Source organism: Pecten maximus, chromosome 3 (genome assembly GCF_902652985.1).
Source record: "Pecten maximus chromosome 3, xPecMax1.1, whole genome shotgun sequence".
Classification (NCBI taxonomy): Eukaryota; Metazoa; Mollusca; class Bivalvia; order Pectinida; family Pectinidae; genus Pecten; species Pecten maximus.
Genome location: NC_047017.1, coordinates 36,176,063 through 36,197,019, shown reverse-complemented (window position 1 = coordinate 36,197,019; position 20,957 = coordinate 36,176,063). Strand labels below are relative to the sequence as shown.

Genomic DNA, 20,957 nt, shown 5'->3' with positions numbered 1-20,957 from the left:
ACTTGTGACTTGTATACTGTTAAATAACTTGTGACTTGTATACTGTTAAATAACTTGTGACTTGTATACTGTTAAATAACTTGTGACTTTGTGATGTACATTTATAAAAGTGAAATAAATAAAAACTCAGATCTACTGATTTTTAATTGAGGAATTAGTAAAACATTAAATAATCTGACTATATTTATACAAGGTTTTAATATAAAGATCTAGCTTTTATAATACTGACATAGGAAGCACAACAATGGAACCATTAAATAAAAGTAAAATTTGAAGATAAAAAAAAAAATATTAAATTTCCTCACTGTTATGTTGATGGTTAAAAACATATCTCAGAAGCAAACTTGATAACAAATTTCATCACAACTGTATGTATTTTACCATAAATATGACACCTACTTGTTTATGGCATCTTCACTAGCCAAGACTCGAGACTTGGCGGATAGTAAGTTTTGACTAGCGAAGATGGTTTAGTGGTTGAGAAGGGACTTCAGACTTTTTGTCCAGTTGTAAGGTGATTAAGTGAGAACTGGAATGTTAGCTATATATGATTACTTTACTCAATTTCTAATGAGTTTCTTTTAGAGAGTACCAGTAGAAAACACTATCACAAGAACTTGGCAAAAATCCCATCCCCAGGGTCTGTACATGTATCCCATCCCCAGGGTCTGTACATGCATCTCATCCCCAGGGTCTGTACATGTATCCCATCCCCAGGGTCTGTACATGTATCCCATCCCCAGGGTCTGTACATGTATCCCATCCCCAGTATCTGTATATGTATCCCATCCCCAGGGTCTGTCCATGTATCCCATCCCCAGAGTCTGTATATGTATCCCATCCCCAGGGTCTGTACATGTATCCCATCCCCAGGGTCTGTACATGTATCCCATCCCCAGGGTCTGTATATGTATCCCATCCCCAGGGTCTGTATATGTATCCCATCCCCAGTATCTGTATATGTATCCCATCCCCAGGGTCTGTCCATGTATCCCATCCCCAGAGTCTGTACATGTATCCCATCCCCAGGGTCTGTACATGTATCCCACACCCAGGGTCTGTACATGTATCCCACCCCCAGGGTCTTGACATGTATCCCGTCCCCAGGGTCTGTACATGTATCCCATCCCCAGGGTCTTTATATGTATCCCGTCCCCAGGGTCTGTACATGTATCCCGTCCCCAGGGTCTGTACATGTATCCCATCCCCAGGGTCTTTACATGTATCCCGTCCCCAGGGTCTGTACATGTATAAAACAGAGAAGGGTAGATGAGCGTTTGTTCCTAACTTTGTTTACTACCAATTTTCTCTTTATTTGGTTGACAAACAACAAAATTATACAGAGTACATGGATTTGTGCTTATTTTCCCACTAGCCCATGTATATTTTAATATGGTTTTTAAATGATGTAATGCTGCTGTCATAATGTTTTCAACTGATGATACACATATACAAGTAACAAAAATGAGATAGGGTAGTTCATTACATTGCCGCGTAGGGTATACGTAGCATAGTGCAATCAACCATGGGTCTCCAACAATGGTTTCATAAATAATCATGAAATCTGGCCTCTATACATGCTTTTTATTTGTATGGTAGCCTTGGTAAAGCATAGTACTTGGTCAAATATAATGATTCATTTTCTGCAAAATATATATATACATGACTTAGGAAAAGAAATTAATGGAAATTTTGTTTAACATAATCTTCTGTAGGCTAACAAATCAATGCAGACAAATTGACTTAGTTTTGGATTTGTTTTTTTCTTGTATCATCTTGTAAGGGAATCATAGCTTATGAATGTATATTCTATGTATGCAGGGATGCAAAATTATGATACACACTGAAGCATTAAAAAATGAAAAATTTGTAAATCTTCATACATTATCTGGTCGAAAAAGGATTTCCCAATCCGCAATGATAACAGTAGACCTACACAATCTGATCAGGACATGTTGATGTAAAACCTTCCATTACAAGTATTCCCTAGATAAATTAATGCTATATATCAAGTCACACACTAACTACCAGGTAATACCGGTTACCATATCGAAAACCACCAAAAACAAGAGGCCCAGGGGCCTTAACGGTCATCTGACTCTAAATTAAAGACCCTTATAATATTGTAGTATGCATTCTCTGCAGGTTTAGTGGCACTGTTGGCCATGGCGGCCATCTTGGATTTCTGACCTACCTTAAAAATAATAACACTTGGCCATGACCATCTCAGGATCATTTCTGGTAAGTAAGAGCCAAATCCCAAGGGTGGAATTTGAGAAGAAGTTTGAAATACGTGTTGTTCAGGAAAAACATGATTGCGCAATCATGTTACAAAATGGCCACCGTGGCTGCCATTTCAAAGTTTTTACGATGGCCGAAAAATAACAACACTTTGTTGGCTCCCCGTCCTTAACATCCTCACCAATTTCCAGCTCAATCGCACCAGTGGAACTGGAGAAGAAGTTTAAAATGTGTTTTTCAAGATGGTTGCCATGGCAGCCATCTTGGATTTCTGACCGACTTGAAAAATAACAACACTTGGTCAGGACCATCCAAGGATCATTTCTGGTAAGTTAGAGCTGAATCCCACTGATGGAATTTGAGAAGAAGTTCGAAATAGGTGTTGTTCAGAAGAACCATGATTGCGCAATCATGTTACAAAATGGCTGCCGTGGCTGCCATGTCAAAGTTTTTACGAAGCCGAAAAATAACAACACTTTATTGGCTTTCCTTCCTTAACATCCTCACCAATTTCTAGCTCAATCGCACCAGTGGAACTGGAGAAGAAGTTTAAAATGTATTTTTCAAGATGGTTGCCATGGCGGCCATCTTGGATTTCTGACCGACCTGAAAAATAACAACACTTCCTCAGGACCATCCCAGGATCATTTCAGGCAAGTTTCAGCTCAATCTCACCAGTGGAACTTGAGAAGAAGTTTCAAATGTGTTTTCAAAATGGCGGTCATGGCGGCCATCTTGGATTTCAGACTGACCCAAAAAATAACAACACTTGGTCAGGACCATCCAAGCATCATTTCAGGCAAGTTTCAGCTCAATCCCACTGGTGGAACTTGAGAAGAAGTTTGAAATGTGAAAAGTTTACGCACGGCGCACGACGACGGACGAAACATGATGACTATAGGTCATCCTGACCCTTCGGGTCAGATGACCTAATAAAAGTCATATACACCCACACAATGATTGAAACTAAAACTTAAAACGCATTGAAACTAAAAAATAAAACGCAATTTGCAACATGTATATACTTAAACAGGAAATGGTATAACTCTCATAAAGCTAGAAAATGTCTATAATTCATGAATACCCCCATATAAGTATAAATGTTTGACACAAACACTAGCTGTAAAAGGTGACATTTATGACTTGCCTGGGCCTTGTGACACTGATCTTTGTATGTAGTATTATCAAAAGGCTTCAAAAATTAAATTTTCTTCTGGTATTGATGATTTTCTATAAATAGTAAAGGTGACTTTGACCTTGCCTTAGAGTCATGAAAGGTGAACTGATCATGGTATCTTATAATGACCTTTGTATGTAGTTTGATCAAAATTCATAAAGAATGGAAATTTCCTGAGTGATGTTGATGAGTTTTTAAAAAGCAAAAGTGACCTTGACCTTAGCACCCTGAAAAACGAACTTATTTATCAAAATCACAAAGGAAATGCTCTTGCAATAGTGATAATGATTATATTTAGGATTGGACAGGACAATATAATTGTGAGGACATAAAAACAGTTATGGTAAGTACACAGGTTTTACTTCACTATTATTTAAAATTGTTTAAATATAAGTTTTCACAAATTCAGATGGAAACTAGAATTTGTTTGTCTAAACAAAATTCTGTAATTAAGACAAATGGACAACAATCTGATTCCTAAATGGCTTTAATCTGGTCACATGTTGGGGTATACTGTAATTGTGTAATTAAACTCAAGATATCATAGCATATGGTAAAAGATTTGTCTAACTTAGGTCCTAGATAGGGATTAGCAATCTAGCATGGTCTAATGCAATACATGTAATAAATAATAGGATGGACAGTGTCCAGAGGCGTGGTGGAATAAAACAAGTGCTGTGAAAAAAACTCCCAAAAGAAATAAAACCAAAATTAATTAAATAATCCTATTTCTCCAGTTTTAAACTCTTACAAGGTTTGATACAAACCACAATACAACATAAAGTTGGTTATAAGTAAGTTCTCCCCTAATACATAAAAAGGGAAATTCATTAAAATACAGTAACACTTCCTATTTTCAAAATATTTGGCATACAATCTAAACACAATTGTCCATAAAATGTAGTGAGATTACAATGTCATTTCACACAGAAAAACAATCAAAATAGGTATATATTGATCTAATGTACAAAACACAGAATAAAGTTTGCAACAGGGGCACTATCACAAGAAAACATTGGACAACAATGGAGGAGATGTCTGCTTTAATAGAAAGTAAGCTAAGTGAATAAGTTGTACTACCAGACACTAGTAGCCCAGTATAGGTTTTTATTTCGTATAGTAATAATAAGACCACAATACAGTATAACCACAATATTTAACCATTTAAATATAAAATCAATGATATAACCTTCACAATCATTCTTCTTGATGTATACCAAGACTAGTATATAAAAGCCCTCCACTTTTTTTCTTTCTTTTTTTTTTTGTAAAAAAATATACAAACCATACAATGAAGACAGCCAGTGTACCTACTGGTGTAATGGAGTACCTGGGTAGCTTATCTTTAATTAAACCAGTTTTACAGATCATAATCTTCAATTAAAGCAGTTGTACAGATCATCACATAACACAAAGAAATTGAGATAAAAATCCTTACAATAAGAATTACGTATACATGTACCATGTTTTTTACAATCTTTGATATTTTTATTGTCATTAAGTAAAACAGACATTTTTATGATGTTAGTTACTGGACAGAAATAGTGAAAAATAAAAAATATAGCTCATACTAACTTAAGGTAGACCAATGTACAATACATTTATAATGATCACAAATTTCACAACTGGATATTATTCAACTTTGGGTGAATGATTTATTAGCGGGAATTGATGTACGTGTTGACAGGTTACTATAAATTGGCTCAATTTGCCTGACTTCTGTTATATAGATTGTGAAGTTCTCGATACAATTGAAACATTATAGGAATGACATGACTATTGCTTATACATATATATTATTGTATTTCAAAGATGAAATTGATCACAATTTTATCAAACATATAGTGCGTATAGTCTGTGCATTTCTTTGTCTATCAGCTATTCATGTTTTTTAAGAATTTATCTCCATTGAGGTGTGGAGACAAGATCCCAATGTAGATTTGTCTAATACACATCACCAACATCACCCTGTAACTATCAACAATAGGTTTTTGACTACCTTTCTTGTCAATATCAAACACATAAAAGGGTAAAAAAAAAAGATATTTCGTTTTTTTCAAGGCTTTGGTTTGCTTTGATACCAAATTAAAATCTTCATTACAACAGCAAATAATGAAGATATTATCTGGTCAGCCTTTGGTTATAGAAGTTACAAGCCAGCATGTCTTTTTAAGTACAGTAGTTATTTTTCACAATTAAAATGCGGTAAATGAGCAGTGAATGAGATTGAAAAGTGTTTAAACCAGTACATGTATATTCAAATTATCACAAGAAATAATAGAATGATAATCATAATATACATGTACATAAAACCATGTTGATGCCCTTAATGAACTAATATGCAATACACTGTACTAGGAATAAAGCTAAAAAAAATGAAAAATACAAAAAACAAAACAAAACAACTAATAATAAACAAAGTCAGATAACTTATTTTATAATAAGAAAATAATTAAGTGAACTAAAGTTTCACTTTCAATGAAATGTGTGAATTTTCATGTCAAGGTATACATAGAATTATGAACATGTATCATCTTCAAATTTCAAAAAGATTATGTAAGTCCCACAGGTTATATACATTCCATTAAAATGTCAAAATCGCACACTATTCAAAAATGATTAATATATAAACCCACTTCATCAACTTTGTCAATTTCTGAAACAAGCAGAAATATTACAAGTTGTGAATAAATAACAAAAAAATACAATATATTTTGTCACAAAAAAATAAATGACACCACTGCTGCAAAATGAATACAACAGAGCTGTGTCAAAATGTAAGTTTAATAGTGCAAAACTATAGCGACTATATAACAACAACAGATATATATAACAGTCAATAATCTTTGTCATACAAAAATATTTGTAAAAAAAAGACAATTTCAAAATTTATTGATTCATGTGTATTGACTCGATTTCTAAACATTCAAAATGTATCCAAGGCCAGCTTTTACTATAGCTGTTGTAACATAATGTTTGCTTTGTCTAGGTAGTAGGGGAGTGATATTTTATATCCCTTGTCCTTCAAACCCAAAATCTGTAAGCTAATTTTTTCTTCATGAATTGCCACTAATACCAGGTAATTCATACTGGCCTATTCATAACAGGGGCAGATCGACAAAGGTGGTTCAAATTCAACTTAATTACTATTTAAAAACCGTACCACAGTATATATACATGTACTTGTAGCTCTAATAGGAGATTTTTTTTATATACATCTTATCGAAGCACAGTACTCTGTCGGTTGAAATGAAAGAAACTGGGTAAGATTGTATAAATAGTATTAATAAATATGCTGAGATTAAAAGCGGGGCTCCACTGAACCCCCCCTGGATCCTCCATTGGATAATAACTCTATTTTCGTGGTCCGCGATGTACACTGATTCACCTTCAGTCAAAACATTTATACAAAGCTATTAATTTATTGCATCAGACTTTGGACACTCCATTGTTGCTCTGTTGTGTTGAAAGCTGCTGAACTTGTCTCTTCCTATAGCCTGCATAGATTTTTAGAAAGAGAGCAAAGAAAACCACCATTATTCCGAAAAAGCCGACAATTGTCACTGGATGCCCGTAGATTATGCAAGACAACAGAATGGCGATTCCCTGACGAATGGTCATTATGATTGTAAATGTCACAGGTCCAAACCTAGAGAGTGTGAAAAATATAAATAATTGTCCAAAAGCAGAACAGAGACTCAAGATAACGGCATGAAAAACGAAGGCTGGGTTACGACTCATAAATCCTAATGAATCAAAGAATCCTCCTTGTTCTAGCAGAGAGACTGCAGTGAGAATGCATGAGAATAAATTCACACCCGTCATCATCTGGATGGGGGACATCTTGTATCGTCTAAATAATTCACCCTGCCAGTTAGATGTAAAGCTGTCAAAGAGTATGTATCCAGCCAACAGTATCACTCCTGATACAGTCGTTACACTGCTTTTGTGCCGTGTGACATCACCACTACTTAAAAGGAACATGCTAATGCCAGCTGATATCATCAATGCAGTGATGTATTCGTGGTAGTCGTAAGTTTTGCGGGATACTACTTTACCCATCAACATGACAGGTATTACCTTGGAAGCTTTAGCAAGCACCTGCGTAGGAAAGCTGACAAATTTCAGGGCCTCATATTGGAACCAGCTGCTCATTATATTGGAGAAGGAACTGTAGGAATACTTAAACAAAGGAGCATTGTGTGGGGGTTGAGCTCTTGCAATTAGCACAATACTTCCAATAGCAAGTGCCAAAATTCTGTTGATGAACACTAAAAACTGAGAATTCTTGAAAAATTCTCCTGGTTCTGTATCAGTTTTTCCATATTCAAATGTCATAATCCTTTCCTGTATAACGCCCCAGGTAAGGTAGGCCCCTTGCAGACCAGCCACACAGAACATTAGTGTACCACATTTCTGAAACTGGTTGCTATTGTCCTCACTGCCACCACTACCTTTTGATGACCCGCCTTGTTCCAGAAGTCCCTTCTCTGTTTCCTTACCAAACACACAGTTCTTGATCATCTGTGACAGCAGACTTGGACCTGTAAACAATAACTATGTGATTAACAGATCTGGATATAAACTTTACATTCACAGAGGATCCTACACATGTTACTTTTAGATTTGATATATAAAACAAGTGTTAGAATATTTCATATAACTCACAAGCATGACAGGCAAGCTAAAATGTAAAGTGTTCAGCAATATAAATGGATATTGTATTAACCTCATCACAAGTTCCTGCTGGCTGTAACAGGACCAACAAGGGTCTCTTTCAGAAAACGAAAACCCCAAAGATTCTACATATCTGGCACATAATATCTTGCATTGGTAGTAGGTCAAAGACATTAACATGATGAAACTGTTTAGCATCAAATCCCATGCTGCCAAATACAATGACCATGGACCGGATCTTCAATGATTGAATAGTGGCCATTTTGATGCATAATTTGGCATGCAAAACAGTGAACGTTAACTTGAATAACGGACATGTCCATAAGGTCTCAAGAACATCCTTTCAGTAGCCTTGAATTCAAAGAAATAATGGTAACACAAAAACTTAAATATCAAATTCCAAAATGGTGACCGACAGCCATCTTGAAAAAGCCCATCAACTTAAAAATGTGACATATGCATGCACAACTAGAAATCATACTGGAAATATTTATTATAAAATCCCCTCAGAAGTAAACTTCCTGAAAAATTTCTGCAACAAGAAACTAGACAGATGGAAAATGAACAGAATGTTAACTTTGACAATTTGAAAGGCTCATCATCACCCATTTGTAAGCTTCTGACAATTCTGTGATCAAGTATCACACTGAGAAATCACTGGTCCTATATGTTGATTGAGAAAAACTACATGTACAGTAGTGTATAGATTGACAAAAATTGCTCCCCTAGTTACAACACTTACCAGCTGTTTCATTATAACGTTTATCCCTGAAGTACTTGATCAGAAGAGCACCAGGCACAAAGATGGTTGCATAACCTAGGATGTTGAGACACAGTCGCACAAACCAAAAGTCTACCCAATGAGGTTCCACCATCTCATTGGCTGCAGTCGACTCTTTCCCCAGACACAGTGGTAGCACAATATTCAGCACCAGAATGCCTAAGAACCACATTGTGGCCTGCATCACAATACTGAAAAGTCAAAATACATCTGTGTTAATGTAAACACAATAAAGATAAAAATGAGAGTTCTTGGGTTCAGAATCAAATCCATTATCAAAATAAACCAGTTATCAATTCAAACAATCTATAAAAATCCAAGTAATCATAATATAATGAGCCCTTTAATTTCCACTATTTAGTATCATAAGACACATCAACATATAATAATTTATGATGTCACATGATTGTCTCTGTAAAGGTAAAACATTTGATTCCACTCAAGTCGAAATTTACCAATCTTATATAAAAATTAATTATTACAGTCTCGTAATTATGTGATCAACAGAATCATACACTGATGGCTATGTCTATGTAATTTATTAAACTCACATAGCCGGTGTCACAAATGTAAGAATTGGCTTTCTAATTAGTATATATAAAGCGTGAGTTGATATTGATATATTTTAGTGAACTATCACTGAACATTTTGTATGTTAATATAACTGGGACTTCGGAAAGGATTTCTTGGGTTCATAAAATACTATATGTATCCTCTATGGAAATGTCCTCTTTTTTTCACACAGGGATGTAAACTCTCACAACCTTGAGGTAGTCTGATTTTTTTCAGAAAAACTGACTTTTTAATATATGGGTCAGAATGATATTAAAGAAAAAGTTGATAAAACATCAGTATAATTGGGACTACTTAGGAGGGAGACCTTTCTAATTCGGACTACTTAGGAGGGAGACCATTCTAATTCGGGCTACTTAGGAGGGAGACCATTCAAATTCGGACTAATTAGGAGGGAGACCATTCTAATTCGGACTAATTAGGAGGGAGACCATTCTAATTTGGGCTACTTAGGAGGGAGACCAGAATAATTCGGACTACTTAGGAGGGAGACCAGAATAATTCGGACTACAAAGGAGGGAGACCATTCTAATTCGGACTACTTAGGGGGGGAGACCATTCTAATTCAGACTACATACGAGGGAGACCATTCTAATTCGGACTACTTAGGAGGGAGACCTTTCTAATTCGGACTACTTAGGAGGGAGACCATTCTAATTCAGACTACATACGAGGGAGACCATTCTAAATCGGACTACATACGAGGGAGACCTTTCTAATTCGGACTACTTAGGAGGGAGACCATTCTAATTCGGACTACTTAGGAGGGAGACCATTCAAATTCGGACTAATTAGGAGGGAGACCATTCTAATTCGGACTACTAAGGAGGGAGACCAGAATAATTCGGACTACTTAGGAGGGAGACCAGAATAATTCGGACTACTTAGGAGGGAGACCAGAATAATTCGGACTACTTAGGAGGGAGACCATTCAAATTCGGACTAATTAGGAGGGAGACCATTCTAATTCGGACTACTAAGGAGGGAGACCAGAATAATTCGGACTACATACGAGGGAGGCCATTCTAATTCGGACTACATACGAGGGAGGCCATTCTAATTCGGACTACATACGAGGGAAACCTTTCTAATTCGGACTACATACGAGGGAGACCATTCTAATTCGGACTACTTAGGAGGGAGACCATTCAAATTCGGACTAATTAGGAGGGAGACCATTCTAATTCGGACTACTAAGGAGGGAGACCAGAATAATTCAGACTACTTAGGAGGGCGACCAGAATAATTCGGACTACTTAGAAGGGAGACCAGAATAATTCGGACTACTTAGGAGGGAGACCAGAATAATTCGGACTAATTAGGAGGGAGACCATTCTAATTCGGACTACTTAGGAGGGAGACCTTTCTAATTCGGACTACTAAGGAGGGAGACCAGAATAATTCAGACTACTTAGGAGGGCGACCAGAATAATTCGGACTACTTAGAAGGGAGACCAGAATAATTCGGACTACTTAGGAGGGAGACCAGAATAATTCGGACTAATTAGGAGGGAGACCATTCTAATTCGGACTACTTAGGAGGGAGACCTTTCTAATTCGGACTACTTAGGAGGGAGACCATTCTAATTCGGGCTACTTAGGAGGGAGACCATTCTAATTCGGACTACATACGAGGGAGACCATTCTAATTCGGACTACTTAGGAGGGAGACCATTCTAATTCAGACTAATTAGGAGGGAGACCATTCTAATTCGGGCTACTTAGGAGGGAGACCTTTCTAATTCGGACTACTTAGGGGGGAGACCATTCTAATTCAGACAACATACGAGGGAGACCATTCTAATTCGGACTACTTAGGAGGGAGACCTTTCTAATTCGGACTACTTAGGAGGGAGACCATTCTAATACAGACTACATACGAGGGAGACCATTCTAATTCGGACTACATACGAGGGAGACCTTTCTAATTCGGACAACTTAGGAGGGAGACCATTCTAATTCGGACTACTTAGGAGGGAGACCATTCAAATTCGGACTAATTAGGAGGGAGACCATTCCAATTCGGACTACTAAGGAGGGAGACCAGAATTACATATAATACAAATGTGTTCTTTCTCTATATCTACATCATGTGAAGAATAATGTAACAGAATCAAAAACCTGTGTATGTGTATATAATGTTAAAATTACGCACCTTTGTCAGTGACTGACAGCAAATTAAACCAATACACTTCATCAAACCTAGCAACCTTAAAGGTTTGGCGAAAATGTTAGTGCCAGAATTTCAAAAGCTGGCGTACATGTCAACCCATTATAAAATTATATGTCTAATTAAAAGTATTAAAAGATGAGTCATTGTCCCTACTTGACTCAAATCAATCATAAGAAGTTTGTGAAATGCTTCTCATTGTGGAACAAAATTTCATATGCTACATTGTTTATCACAAACGTGTACAAAATTCAAGTTAATCTAATAATATTTGAAGGAGTTATCCCCATTCTTACTTAAGTTAAGAAAAATCAAAATGAGACAAAACTTACTTGTATAGAATACCTAACATAATTATGTACCCTATAAATGATTTTTATAATTCTGAATACATGCATTTTAGTCTTACTAAAAAATGTTATATGTTTCATGGTATTTGGTAAGTATGACAAGAGATCCCAGAGGGATCTTGGCGCCCACCATTGAATGATCTTTATAGGTTCCATGTCAGATTGATCTTTTCCCTACTTTTCCCTTCCTCTAAGTCTTACTTATCTGTGTAAATTCAGAAACAGCCCTCTAGTACTATTTAAACAAGGGGAACCTATATATAGAATTTAAGATTTAGCTATAATGGCTGTCTGTCGGCCATGTTGTTTTCGTATTGGTCCCAGTATGCAAAACTAGGCACTGAGGGGAACCTACATATGAAATTTGAGAAAGATCCCTTCAGTACTTTCACAGAAATAGCGATAACAAACTTCAATTGTCAAAATCCAAGATGGCTGCCTGTCAGCCATGTTGTTTTCTGATTAGTCTCAAAATGCAATATGCATAACTAGGCACTGAGGGGAACCTGCATTTGTAATTTCAGAAAGATCCCTTCATTACTTTCTGAGAAATAGCGATAACAAATTTTAATTGTCAAAATCCAAGATGGCTGCCTGTCAGCAATTTTGTTTTCCGATTGGTCTCAAAATGCAATATGCATAAGTAGGCACCAAGGGGAACCTCCATATGAAATTTGAGAAAGATCCCTTCAGTTCTTTCACAGAAAAAGCGATAACAAATTTCAATTGTCAAAATCCAAGATGGCTGCCTGTCGGCCATGTTGTTTTCCGATTGGTCCCAAAATGCAATATGCATAACTATAGGCACTGAGGGGAACCTGCATATGAAATTTCAGAAAGATCCCTTCAGTACTTTCACAGAAATAGCGATAACAAACTTCAATTGTCAAAATCCAAGATGGCTGCCTGTCGGCCATTTTGTTTTCCGATTGGTCCCAAAATGTAATATGCATAACTAGGCACCAAAGGGAACCTATATATGAAATTTGAGAAAGATCCCTTCAGCACTTCCTCAGAAATAGCGATAACAAACTCAAATTGTCAAAATCCAAGATGGCTGCCTGTCGGCCATGTTGTTTTCTGATTGGTCCCAAAATGCAATATGCATAACTAGGCACCAAGGGGAACCAACATATGAAATTTGAGAAAGATCTCTTCAATACTTTCTCAGAAATAGAGATAACAAACTTCAATTGTCAAAATCCAAGATGGCTGCCTGTCGGCCATGTTGTTTTCCAGTCGGTCCCAAAATGCAATATGCACAACTAGGCACCAAGGGGAACCTACATATGAAATTTGAGAAAGATCACATCACTACTTTCTCAGAAATAGCGATAACAAGAATTGTTTACGGACGGACGGACCACGGACCACGGACGCAGGGCGATTTGAATAGCCCACCATCTGATGATGGTGGGCTAAAAACACACAATGTCACATAATATAACACATTTGCAAATTCATTTTCAAGAAATCATACCAGTAAATATATTCAACTTTTATATTTTTATTGATTAAAACTGTTAAAGGGGCATTCCTTCATTTGCACATCAGAAACATGCACAATTTCTATTGTGAGAGTAAAACTGCCTTATCAATGTAAAGATTATAACTTTTACTATTAGGAAAAAATACACATTTTTCAGTAAATTTGATTTTGACGACCTAAACTTTATCTAAAAGAAGGAATGCCCTTTCAAAAATATCTTGAAAATACACCAAAATTCTCATCTGAACAAGCAAACATCATCCCAATATAAATACAAGAATGTATAATACTGTGCTGTTGGTAATTATAAGGCTATAAATTTAATAATGCACACCACTGAACTTTAAACATGAGACAAGGCCAAATTAATGCTGAGAGTAACAAAAAGGCTCTCTATCAGCAAAGTGCAGGTGAGATTAGAAATACACAAAAAAAGAGTTCTTGTATAGCTATCAAAACAAATCATTACCTTAATTCCCAAAAAGCTTGTTGTTTATTGCAGGAATTGAGAGATCTGAAGGTACATCAAAAGAAAAAAAATGATTGATGGATACATACACAATGTATGCTTAAATAAGGCCAAACCAAAATATGCCAAATATGGTATGAAAGTGTTGAAATATCATTTCATAATTCCATTACTGTTAAATACCGGGTATGTATAAAGATGTATGCACACAAAAGGGTATATATACACAGCTACTCAATCATTGAACTTGTATCTCCAATAAATATATATTGCATTACATTATGCTCAATCATCATTGTTTTTAACAGTACATAATCTAAATCATGTTTGTAGGCAACAAAAAAAATATTTTGAAGACGCATTTGCTTAATTTAATGTACATGTATATATTTAAATTTGTAACCTATTTACAAAATCAAAAAACAAAAAAACATGCTATAAACATAACAAAAATTAATAGTTTTTATGTCCAAGGTTATGTGTATGATATTAAAAGCAAAAGTTCAAACAATGTCAGTAGCATGCCACAATGAATCTCAAAACTGTAAGTGAATACCGTGTACATGTATAAATATTGGTATATATATATCTTCCATATGTCTGCAACCCATCTGGTTTTATTAGCCTAGGTCAATGTTCAACATTTACCAAAATGCTGGAATTTCTTACCATGGTATATTATTAATTTCATTAACTTACAGTGGCATCAGAAAACCATAACAATACAACAGAATTGTCAACAAGACACACTTCAAGTGTGTGACAGTGTATGGACAGTATATATTTATTACATTTTTACCAAATATCAAAAATTATTCATTCTATAAAAGTGATATTTTTCACTAGTGAAAAATATCACTTTTGCTGATTTGACCAATCAAATTAATGATTAGAAAATACCAAAATAATTGACCAATCAGAAAGCCTGACATATATGTCAGCACCTGGACAGGGGAAACTACTTTTTTTGTATGCAAACTTTCGCTGTAGGCCTAGTTAGCATACGGGGTAGGTTTTTCGATGATAAAAAATGTAATAAACAGAATATCTAACAGTGTCTTCAGTAATACCAAATATATTTCACTCATGTGGCTAATATTTTGATATTTTTCACTCGTGCTGCGCACTCGTGAAAAATATCAAAATAGTAGCCCCACTCGTGAAATATATTTGGTATTACTGAAGACACTGTTATATATCCTCTATATATTAGACACCTTAATTATAGGTACATGACTATAATATTTGTATTGACATATATTTAATATACTATCTGCATGTAATATCTGTTAACAGTTTTTCTCAGACAGAAATGTAGATATATATCAATGTATATAATAATTGTGCTTCTGATTATAGAATCATACATTCCTGGATAAACTTCAAAAGAAACAAATGACATGTCTTGGTTGTGCCCATTAATTTCTGTAGGACAACTGAAATACATTATTGAACAAGAACAGAGATATCTATCTAAAACAACAATACAGAACCCATTAGTACTAGAAAGCCACCTGGAGGCAAACTTTCTTAACACCTGATCATGATGTAGATTGATCAAAGATATATATTGTACACTGGCTTATTGCTGAAGGCATATTACAGGGAAAAAACAAATCAAATTTAACAAATCACAAACCAGGATGTTGTATGCCTGGATTTTGTCTACAGAATACGTCCCACAGTCATTTAAGAAAGGAACTGTCATACCAATTTTCAAAGGAGGAAATAAAAATCCTTCCGACCCATCAAGTTTTAGAGGAATTACACTGACATCGTCAATTGGTAAACTTTTTGAAAAAGTTTTGCTGGAAAGAATGGAACAATGGGTTATACAGAAAAAGATCAATTTCCCACACCCTCTACAATTTGGCTTCAGAAAGGACATGGGCTCGATTCCTGCAATATTCACGTTAAAAGAAACTGTGTCATTCTTTTCTGAAAGGAAATCCCCACTTTATATCGCCTTTCTTGATAATGAAAAGGCGTTCGACAGGATATGGCTAAATGGATTATTTCATAAATTATACGAACTTGGTATTCAAGGGAACCTATGGAAAGTTTTATTCAACTCCTATATGGACACAACAGTATGTATTCGACTGAAGGGTGAATTTAGCGACTACGTTCAAGTGACGCGCGGGGTCGGTCAGGGAAAAGTATTGAGCGCATTTATGTTCAAATTGTATATAGATGGTTTAATGAATAACCTATGTGAGACAAAATGTGGAATTAACATCGCAGACAGGCATATCCCTGGTCTTCTGTTGGCTGATGATACTTGCTTGATATCATCATCCAAATCCGGCCTACAAGAATTATTGGAAGTGTCAAGGACATATGCCTTCAAATGGCAATTGAAATATAACGCTGAGAAAAGTGCGATAGTCGTGTTCAATCAAAGAAATCAGCAAGAAAGTATGGAATTGTACATAGGTGGGAGCAAAATCAAAGCAAAAGAAAGTGTAATTTACGCAGGAACTATTATCTCAAATATGCATCCTCTAAATAAGTTAATAGAAAGGGCATGCGGAAAATTACGGAAGTCTTTCCACTCGCTGCGGGATATCGGTCTCCGGTTTGGGGACATTAATCCGATAGCGTCTGCCACTATTTGGAAACGCGTGATTGTACCAACTGGAATGTACGCGTGTGAGATGTGGGGAGAGACACGAGGCACATATCTGGACAAACTTGAAATAACGCAAAGGAAATGCTGTCGCATTCTGCAAGGGTTTGATAAAAACTCACCGTCTGAAAGCACTACAGAAACTCTTGGAATATGTAGAATGATGCATTATATAGATAGACATAGATTATTGTTTTTTGGAAGACTTTGTTTAACAGATACATCAAAAATTCATAAACAGCTGTTAAACTTTAATATAGGAATTTTTCTCACTTTTGGTCTTGCGGAATGCACGGAAATATTCCGGACAATGATAACTACACTTTACAAATATGGCCTAGAAGAATTCTTAAACAGTTTTATTAAGTATGGATGCTTCCCTAGTAAACTTGCTTGGAAATACACAGTGAGAAATACTATTCAAAATACTGCGGAACGAGACTGGAAAGAGCGTATAATGCGGCGGACAGATCTGAATCGCTTCCGAAATATACATGTACGAATATCTCCACATAAACTTTGGCTGTTGAGCTTAGCGTTACCCGACATGGTCCTAGAATTTGGATTTCTAATTAAACTCGGATCACTACCCATTACCAGTTGTGTGTGCGACTCTTGTAAAGAACACGTTAGTGACATCGTGAAGCACATAATAATAGACTGTCGAGTTTATTTTGATGTAAGAGACGCTCTACAAACATTAATAGTAAATCTACTTCCGGTTGTACAGAGTGTCAATATTTTGGGTGACGATGATAGACTTACACATTTTCTACTTGGAGGAGAAACTATGGCATTGACAATGAGTCCTGAACATTGGAAACTACTCATGTTGGAGTCTGCGAAAACGTTTTACAAAATGAAACCAGCATTAACGTATTGGTTACACCGACTGTAGAGGTGTATCTATATTGGAACTGTGTGAATATATATATATAAAGTCAAGAAATAGTTCAATTAATCGATAATAACATTTGAACGTGACGAGAAATGTTATGAATTAAAGGGAACAAATTGTAATGTAAATATCAATAATATATCAAAGACACGTAAATGTCATATATATTTCAATATTGTATTATTTTTCATAATCTTCACTTGTTGGAGGAAATAAAGATATTCAATTCAATTCAATTCAATTCATTGTATCTCGATTCCATTCATGATCAGTTCCTCTTAGATTTAATTGGGCTAAATTGACTAAAAATAATCAGAATAAGCAGTGAGTAAGCTCATTAAAAAATAAAGCAATAAACTATGAACAATTGTGTCATAGTATAACTTGTCTTTGTTGAAATATGTGAAAGATATATTTGAAGAATGTAGCTTGTTAGATATATTCAATGTGATCAACAACTTATACAGTACTCAATAACAGACGGAAATATATGTCTAAATATTTAAGATAGACCAAATGCATTTAAATTTAATACACATTATATATTCAATTATGTAACTCAAAATGAACCTGTTTCATTGGCTAAATTTATTATTGATATAAATGAGATAATTAATTCAAAATACTGATGTCCATCCTGTTTTACCATGTATCATTGTTGTTATCCATTTGTTAATACATGTATTCATATTCTGTACTGTTGTTGAAACTGAGTTTTTACAATAGTATGAACAATATATCTCCTCTATGAAAAATGTGCATAATATACACATAACACATTTTAAGTTCAACAAAAATTCATCAAATCACAAATAGATTTGTCAAGACTTTCTCATGCAGACCTGCTATTCCTTCTAAACACAGCTCCATTCCAAAACTATCTGTATACAACAATTTGAATTCTTATATGAATATTCCCATGCAGGAACTATCATGGTCACTGACTGGAATAGACAACTCCTCTAGATCTAGTCTCTATAATGTTTCTCTTATCCCTTATATACAGAATTCCAACATAATCTTCAACTTGATATACATATATTTTGTATACCGTATTTGACCTGATAAGGGCGCAGGGCGCGGGTAATATTGACAGTGGGGGTGCCCTTATTAAGATTAGTTATTCTGAAGTTTATGAAACAGACTATACCTTATAGCAGAATACCCAAGACTGTGGAAACGGTAAAATATTCAGTCATAAAAATATTGCAGATGAAGATATCTATTCATTATCATTTATTAAACTTAAACATCACTTGAATATTCCTGTAAACTTGTAAACCATGCCAGCTGATCTTTAGACCAGAGAACGCGTGTTCCAGCATTATGTTTAAATGGAACTCTTTTGTGTTCTATTTATAGACACAGGTGATTTCCCAGATCATATCATACATCGTTTTCTTTGACCTAATAATTGATTTACAATGTCTTTTTCTAGCTTTCTGTTCTGAACAAAAGTTATTTATCAACAAGAATGAAGTCTTTTACTTTATCTTCAAATAAAGATGGTAAGTTATTATTTGTATGTGTGTTTAGTTTCGGGTGCTCTTTGCACTGACATGTCATCTGTAGGAATAGACAAATTAATTTCCTTGAAAAAAGGTAGGGGTGCCCTTATTAGGTCAAATACGGTATATCAAGTTGAAGATTAATTTATGTTGGAATTCTGTATATAAGGAATAAGAGAAACATTATAGAGATATAGCATAACTCGGACATCAGTATATATGGCAGAAGTGCAGTAAAGTACGTACTATATATATATATACATGTAAATTGTAATAGTGCATTTCCCCTTACAAGCTAGTTAAGTTTATAACTCTATATATATATATCACTAGTCTATCAAAGTAAAGTATAATATGACAAGAACAAAAACATAATTTTCTTATTCAACAGTATGGAGTATGAAAATTTTCCAGGTTCAAAATTAAATCACAAGTATTAAATTTAGCTTTATAAAGTAAGTACATTGTACTTCTTTTAGTATAGTCACAAGACTACTATAGTCCCAATTTTACCTGGTACATGTTTTTAGTAAACACAATTAACAGATATACTTCTAAAACCCACTTGTAATATATATATGCCAGCCATAAATTAGGCACCACCAAAAAATACACATTGTATGTAGTATATACTTTCCATAAATCATATCAATAATTCAATATTTCAGAACTCACTGATGGAATTAATTACTAAATCTTTACCAGCTACAGAGAAATGATTAGTGTTAGGAACAGTGTTATTTTTCCTTTTAAAAACTGGGCACAAATGAAAACCAGAAAAAATACCATAAAAGTCAAATATAATGACAATATAATGGCTAAATTGTTCATATGAGTGAATTTACTAAATGTCCAATGAAAATATTTTAGATCTCTGCATCATGAAAACATATATATGTATATACATCGTTATCAGATAATATTTGTTCATTGATAATTAACATGTAACAATATTTTCAAAACAGAAATCAACATTTTTTTTTAAATTTAAGCATTTGTATCAGAGACATATACACAAGTGTGTATATATGTCTCTGTTTGTATTTAGTGTATATTCTTTCTGAATGCAGTGCCCATGCAAGGTTTACTTTTTCTTATAAGACATTCCGATTTCAGCTTCACTGTCAATTTTAGCCTCCTCCAAACTGCAAACTTGTTTTTTCTTATACATTGAACAACCTGCTGATACTGCATTGTGCATGAATGATAATTTTAAAAGGGACAAGTTGTTGTTTTGTATTATGCGAATTAAAGTGGTCAGGGCATTAATGACTTAATGTGTCGCATTATTAATTAGTGTGACATTCACTGTACATTTGCTTTATGTATTACACTCTACTTAGTGTATTGTAAACACATATAATCATATTACCAAATTGTAACATTATCATAACCACAGAAACCCATGTGTTATATATAACCTACAATAATTTAGGCTTGAAGACAGTTAAAGTTGCAGATATTTGGAGAAATACTTGATGCTATTTTCAAATCAGAGCATGGTGTCAAGCAGCTGCACGTCATTAGCAAGGGACATAATTGTCAAGTTATGTTACAAAATTACTCAAAAATCACTCGGATACATACATGTTTTGTAAACATACAACACATTACATGACGTGGCATCTTACCGCTGATGTGAAAACTTGATATCCAACATAATTTGCAGAGTCTGAAAATGCTTAAATGCGAAAAAGTATTAACCATATGGAAGGAAATAATTCGTCCATCCAAAAACACGTGGACGCACTGTTGTTGACATGACATACCTGTGTAATGTTTCTTCTTACACGACAGATTGATGGCTATGACCTGTGATGATTGATGCTACCGACAACTTCCGGTTCGGTTTGGAACAACTCCGAAACTGCGGCTTTAGCCAGCGTGTTCACTTTCGGAACTTGATACGCTATGAAATGTAGATCTAAAACACCACCAATAAAAAACTATTGCTTACTGATACATGTTCAAGATTTATTATTTTTTTCTCAGTTA

At 34.9% G+C, this 20,957-nt stretch overlaps 1 protein-coding gene across 2 annotated transcripts; it reads right to left on the bottom strand.

Moving 5' to 3' along the window:
* Positions 1-3,887: 3,887 nt before the first annotated feature.
* LOC117324032 (adenosine 3'-phospho 5'-phosphosulfate transporter 1-like) lies at positions 3,888-20,817 on the bottom strand. Of its 2 annotated transcripts, none has more exons than XM_033879637.1 (3): positions 20,732-20,817; positions 8,838-9,067; positions 3,888-7,962 (listed from the first exon to the last, which is right to left on the bottom strand). In XM_033879637.1, exons 2-3 carry the CDS (start codon positions 9,058-9,060, stop codon positions 6,848-6,850), a joined length of 1,338 nt encoding a protein of 445 aa, XP_033735528.1. In that variant the 5' UTR covers positions 9,061-9,067; positions 20,732-20,817; the 3' UTR covers positions 3,888-6,847. The 2 variants fall into 2 exon arrangements, with proteins under 2 accessions (XP_033735528.1, XP_033735529.1); XM_033879638.1 differs by lacking the exon at positions 20,732-20,817 and adding an exon at positions 13,928-13,958.
* Positions 20,818-20,957: the final 140 nt, after the last annotated feature.